The sequence below is a fragment of the Quercus robur genome, chromosome 5 (assembly GCF_932294415.1).
Source record: "Quercus robur chromosome 5, dhQueRobu3.1, whole genome shotgun sequence".
Taxonomy (NCBI): Eukaryota; Viridiplantae; Streptophyta; class Magnoliopsida; order Fagales; family Fagaceae; genus Quercus; species Quercus robur.
This window is the reverse complement of record NC_065538.1, coordinates 81,111,503-81,117,777: the sequence shown is the minus strand read 5'-3', so window position 1 is coordinate 81,117,777 and position 6,275 is coordinate 81,111,503. Positions and strand designations below refer to the sequence as shown.

At 35.6% G+C, this 6,275-nt stretch overlaps 1 protein-coding gene across 2 annotated transcripts; it reads left to right on the top strand.

The window, feature by feature from the left end:
- Positions 1-856: 856 nt before the first annotated feature.
- LOC126727347 (G-type lectin S-receptor-like serine/threonine-protein kinase B120) lies at positions 857-4,899 on the top strand. 2 transcript variants are annotated; one of them, XM_050432948.1, is made up of 7 exons: positions 857-2,328; positions 2,957-3,067; positions 3,178-3,422; positions 3,511-3,721; positions 3,861-4,101; positions 4,203-4,350; positions 4,454-4,899. In XM_050432948.1, the coding sequence occupies exons 1-7, from the start codon at positions 1,005-1,007 to the stop codon at positions 4,763-4,765; spliced, it is 2,592 nt and encodes an 863-aa protein (XP_050288905.1). In that variant the 5' UTR covers positions 857-1,004; the 3' UTR covers positions 4,766-4,899. The 2 variants fall into 2 exon arrangements, with proteins under 2 accessions (XP_050288905.1, XP_050288906.1); XM_050432949.1 differs by having other exon boundaries at positions 858-2,328; positions 3,864-4,101.
- The last annotated feature ends 1,376 nt before the right edge of the window (positions 4,900-6,275 follow it).

Here is a 6,275-nt window from a genome sequence, read left to right as displayed (position 1 = left end):
ACTTTTTTTTTCTTTTCTTTTTTAGGTTTTCTTTCAGATTTTCAGGTGAAAATCTGAAAATCTAATTAGGGGAAAAAGGGAGATTTACCACTGCTTAGTTTTTAGAAGTTAAAAATAAAAAAATAAAAAACTGAATCAATCTCATATTAAATGGTACCTTAGAAGAGGTAAATGTGACCAATATGTTTTTAGTGCAAAATTTTGATTCAGCTCCAAGTGTAAAATATGAGTTCAAGATCTCAATTACATCTATCATGTTCCCATTATTAAAGTCAACAGAAATGCAAAATAAATAGATAAATAAAGTATTAGTACATTATAATAAACCTTCCCAGATGAAGCAGAATTAGTTTGAAAAATGACCATATTTTAGAGAGAGAAGAAAGGTCTTGGAAAGTAATGTGTAAAAGTTAAACAGTTGGATGTGACATTCATATTACCTGGTCAGTGGCTTTTGGTGGAAACCAATAGACCATTAAAATTAGTTTTAAGATCACAAATTATTCTATAAATTTTTTGTTACAATTCTGACGTGATAGATTGTGAGTGGTTAACTATCAATTACACAAGGAACCACTATTTTTTTTCACTAATCACACTTTGCAACCTTTCAATTATGGTAAAAAATTGTGAAAAATTATATGGTCCTACACTTTTCCGTCCATTAATTTGATTTTTAGATAATGAACAAGAAGCCAAATCCTAATTAACAAAGTTGTTTTGGAAGCAAGTCAAGGACACAGGGATTGAACTTTGGTGGCATTCACCTAACCAATATTCTTTTACGACCTTTTGCATTTCGTGGCAGAGAACCTACACGCTAACACTGGTCAAATATGTCAAAATGCATAATTTTCAAATGTTTCTCCACCTCACATCATTAGTCAGATAATATCAACGGGCGGCCTTTGGAGCCCTTTATTGAATGTCATACCCCCCATTAACATTGCTACTTCTATAGCTCCTCCTACATATGAATCTCCAAAATTGTCACAAGTTGTGAGATGGCTATCACTAGCAAAAGAAACCCAGTTGACGCTTTTCTGTTCTCGTTCTTTTTCATTTCCTACTATCTTTCTTTGTTGAGCCATGCAGCTAATACAATCACACAAGGCCAAAACCTGAGTGATGGGCTTGATGGCCATCTGATATCAGATGACCAAAACTTCCAACTGGGATTCTTTAGCCCTGCTAATTCATCACTAAGATATGTTGGAATATGGTATCACAACATTCAAGAAAATGAACCATCAGTTATATGGGTTGCAAATAGAAAAAATCCACTCTTTGATAAAAAGGGTGTCTTGATGTTTAAAGACGATGGTAATTTGAAGGTTGTGGCTGGAAATAATACAGAAGTTTGGTCAAGTAATGCTTCAATCGTAGCAGCAAACACAACAGCGAGGCTTGATGATACAGGAAATCTCATTCTCTCTACCGATGACGGCAAGAAACATTGGGAGAGTTTCAATGATCCAACGGATACATTTTTGCCTGGCATGAGAGTGCGAGTGAATGCTGAAATGGGTGAGAATCGCGCTTTCAATTCATGGAAATCAGCCAGCGATCCTTCACCAGGAAACTACTCCATGGGGGTTGATCCTCAGGCCTCACCACAAATCGTGATATGGGAAGGAGAGCATAGGCGGTGGAGAAGTGGATATTGGGATGCAAGAATGTTTTCTGGTGTTCCAAACATAACAAGCAACTATATGTATGGTTTTAAACTTTCTGATTTGGAAAATCAAAGCAGGTATTTTACTTATACCCCAATGAACAGTTCAGATAAGTTAAGGTTTCGGATTCGTTGGGATGGATATGAAGAGCAATTAAGGTGGGAAGAAGGTGGAAGTAAGTGGGATACCATCCAGTCTCAGCCAGCAGATAAAGAATGTGAACTCTATAATTTTTGTGGTAACTTTGGGCTTTGCAATGAGTTAAATTCACCTATGTGCAGTTGTATGCAAGGGTTTGATCCAGTGGACCCTGATCAATGGTACAAGGGGAATTGGTCCGGTGGGTGTAGGAGAAGAACTGAATTGCAGTGCCAAAGGAACCTTAGTAGTGTGACACAGGAAACTGCTGGAGAGGACGGGTTTTTGGATGTCAAGTGCTCGAAGTTGCCAGATTTTGCAAATCTTATTGAAGGGGTTCCGCTGGATTCCAATGAGAGCTGTGAGAACAAGTGTCTAAACAATTGTTCCTGTACTGCATACGCAGTTGCTAGTGGGATTGGGTGTTTGATATGGAAGGAGAACTTGTTGGATGTGCATCAATTCCCAAGAGCTGGAAATACGCTGAAAATCCGTCTCGCAGATTCTGAATTAGGTAAAGTATACTCCCTTTGTTATTGTTATTTTTCTTGAGTTAAGAAGTTTAGTTATTCATAGATCATAGTGCAGTACTGTTATCCATGGAAGATTTCTAAGATGTCAACGAAATAATGTGGATCAGCAGGTCTCTTATTTATTTCCAAATATTATTATGTCATCTATTTTCAATTATTTCCTAAAATGCAACTAGAACTTTAGTGTGAATGTTTGTTTTGGAACAATAATATGCTGAATTGAGCCTTTGCCTAGATCTGTAGTAAACATTCTTCCATGGTGATTCCCATTATTTAAAATGTGTTATAGTAGTAACCGACTACTTGTTTATTTAACTGTTCTTCCTTGATATTAAGGGATAGACTGATCACACTATCACTTGAATTTTCTTTGTTCTCCATTCAATCTGTTCAAAACAAAGAGCATAATATTCAAAAAGTTAGCTTGGATAATCACAGAGCTAGTGTGTGCTTTAGAACTCTACTATAATATTCCAATTAGCCAAGTGACCGAACCCAAACTGGTTTGTCATGAATTCCATTTGGTTGTCTGGAAGCTGTAGGAAAACAGAGATAATAAGAATTCTCAGAACAATTTACACATAATGACATTTTTCTCTGTGTATGTAGGTGGCAAGAGAAAATTATCCATCCTTGTGATAATAATAATTGTTGTAGCTGGAGTAGTCCTCCTAGTTGTATTCACATTCCTATTATGGAGGTTCAAAACAAAACGGAAAGGTAGTACTTCAATTGTTCCATTAGATGAATGAAAGTAAAATCCTTTTTGGACAGCTTAAGAACTTAATTGTTTGTAATACTAACTTCTCACCTTTTCATTTTATCTTTAGTTTTGGCCACAGTGTCCTCAATTTCCGGTGGCAATGACAATGATACACCACTGCGAATTTATGAATCAAGCAAAAGTATGGAATTTTCTACTGATCTTTCTGGACCAGCTGACCTCAGCATTGATGGAGATCAAGCAAATGGACTGGAATTACCATTGTTTAATTTCAATTGTGTAGCATTTGCTACAAACAACTTTTGTGAAGAAAACAAGCTTGGGGAGGGGGGATTCGGTCCTGTGTACAAGGTGATGAATATTTATGTTAAGTATCTCTGCAAGAATTTTGAGAAGTGAGGTCAAATGTACTAAAGTTGCTACTTTTTTCCATTACCAGGGTAAGCTTCCCGGGGGACAAGAAATAGCAGTAAAAAGGCTTTCAGTAAGATCTGGTCAAGGACTGGAGGAGTTTAAGAATGAGATTATTCTGATTGCCAAATTACAACATAGAAATCTTGTAAGACTATTAGGCTGCTCCATTCAAGGGGAAGAAAAGATGCTTCTCTATGAGTACATGCCAAACAAAAGCTTGGATTGCTTTCTTTTCGGTATGTCCTTTTCTGAATCTATAGATTGTAAACTTGTTACTATAAAACCATGTAGAAATATGCACTAATGAATTTATAAAGCTTGTGAAAAGGAGTTTGTTTCAATAATTTTTTCTCATTTTTTATTGAACATAATTAGCAGACCCAAGCAAGCAAGCACTACTAGATTGGAGAAAACGTTTCACAATTATTGAAGGGATTGCACGAGGACTCCTTTATCTCCATCGAGATTCAAGGTTGAGAATAATTCATCGAGATCTAAAGGCTAGTAACATTTTGTTGGATGAAGAGATGAACCCAAAGATTTCAGACTTCGGAATGGCTAGGATATTTGGGGGAAACCAACATGAAGCAAATACAAATCGAGTTGTTGGCACCTTGTAAGTATGACATTTCTATGCATGTAAAATAAATCAACACATTTCTTACCCTTGTCAACACCTTAATTAATCTGGATTTCACAACCTTTGTTCAAATGCAGTGGCTACATGTCTCCAGAATATGCAATGGAAGGCTTATTCTCAGTAAAGTCAGACGTCTATAGTTTTGGGGTATTACTACTAGAGATTGTGAGTGGCAGGAAGAACACTAGCTTTCGTTTATCCGAATATTCAAGCCTTATAGGACGTGTAAGTACATCTATTGTCCTCTGTTTTAGTTCACTTGAGATTAGAAATTAAAATTTTAATTGGAGATTAAATGTATTGACACAATGTCTTGGAATGGTATTAGGCATGGCATCTTTGGAATGAAGAAAAAGCAATGGAGCTCATTGATCCTTCTATTCAGGATTCATGTTCTCGTGACGAAGTATTGAGATGCATACATTTGGGAATGCTGTGTGTCCAAGATTCTGCATCTCAGAGACCAACTATGTCTTCTGTTGTGTTAATGCTAGAGAGTGAAAGTGCAACTCTTCCATTGCCTAGACAACCTACTTTTACTTCAATGAGAGAAAGCTCTATAGATACAGAATCTTACATGGAAAGCCAAGACATCGTATCCTCAAATAATTTGACAGTTACAATGATTTGTGGAAGATAAGAGTCATTTTTTCCTTTATAGTTCTTAATGTGTATACGTTATTCTCTGTGCATGTTACATACAAGCAGTATTTTATATTTTTGTTGTCCAAAAATTCTAAAAAAATTTAAGTATATTCCAGATTTGCAGTTCAATTCTAATACATTCATGAGTAGTTTTAACATTGATTCGATTGGCTTGTGAAAAGCTTAGGCCTAAAAAAGGTAACGATGTGCAAACTTCGACAACAAAGTGCTGTGGAATTTGTCTATGTAATCTATACCAACCTAGTACTATAGAGTTTCGAATTACCAATCATGTAAATTGGTCCATTGAAACAAAACCTTGTCGGAAATTTGAGTTTCAGTTCGAAGGATTTAATGGCTAAACCCTTGTTTTTTGTCAATTTCAATCAATTTTGAATGGATTGACCAAATATGATTGACTTTTAACTAAAATCCAACCAATTGATCAAATTAATTTGGTCCTACCTTCCTATATTGAAGATCATGAAATGGCCTACAATTGACTGTTCATAGAAAAAAAAAAAAATCGAGCTTGAATCGAGTGATATATATATGATGAAAATACAAAAATGACCCATTTGAAGTTTATTTTAGTGTTTATAGATAAACATGAATTTTGTAAATTTTGCTTTTATTTTTTTTAATTTCTTCAAAACTCAAGTGGGTGGATAGAGACATTAACAAAATGGCACATGAACTAGACAAATGGACATCTAAATCTTACTTTGAAGGAGAACCAAGTGGGGATAAACTCCCAGAATTGGTGTTGCATTCCTTTTGTTAGTTTCTTGAGTTTGTTGTGGGAGCTTTTTTGGTTTTTGGATTTTGTTTTTGTAGTCTGCTACAGTTTGCTGTTATGGCTCCATGCTGGTTGTATTATGGACTATGGGCTTCATGGCCTGTTTGTATCTTTTCTGGTCTCAATTTATATATAATCTCTCTCTCTCTCTCTCTCTCTGCCAAAAAACAAAAACAAAAACAAAAACTCATCCAATTTAACCAAAAAAAAAAAAAACACCATCAAGAGACTGAACAGAGAGCCTTACAAAGTTACACCATAACAAATAAACCACCACAAAACAACAATCCCAGAAGTATAAATCATAAGGATACCACAGAGTCACAATTGCCAACACTAGGGGAATTCCAGAACCAAAAAAGAGAAAGAAGTAAAATATATAGCTTTAAGCAAGGCCCAACAACAAACAAAGAACAACTGAACCAGGGACACGGAGAGGAACAGAACCAAAACAAAGTCAAAGGAACACAAAGGTGACCTCAAAATTCTTTGATATTCTACTAAAAATCGCTTCCTTTGTATCTACAGTCTACTGCATCATACTCTGTACGCATAGCATTGTTTTTGCAAAATTGTTGCCATAAAGTCATCAACACACACCCACAAAGCATATTATTTCATACAACTCATATAGTACATGCACAAATTCATATACATAGACCCTTTACACAGCAGGTAGGGGACATGACACCAAAATAGCATTGAA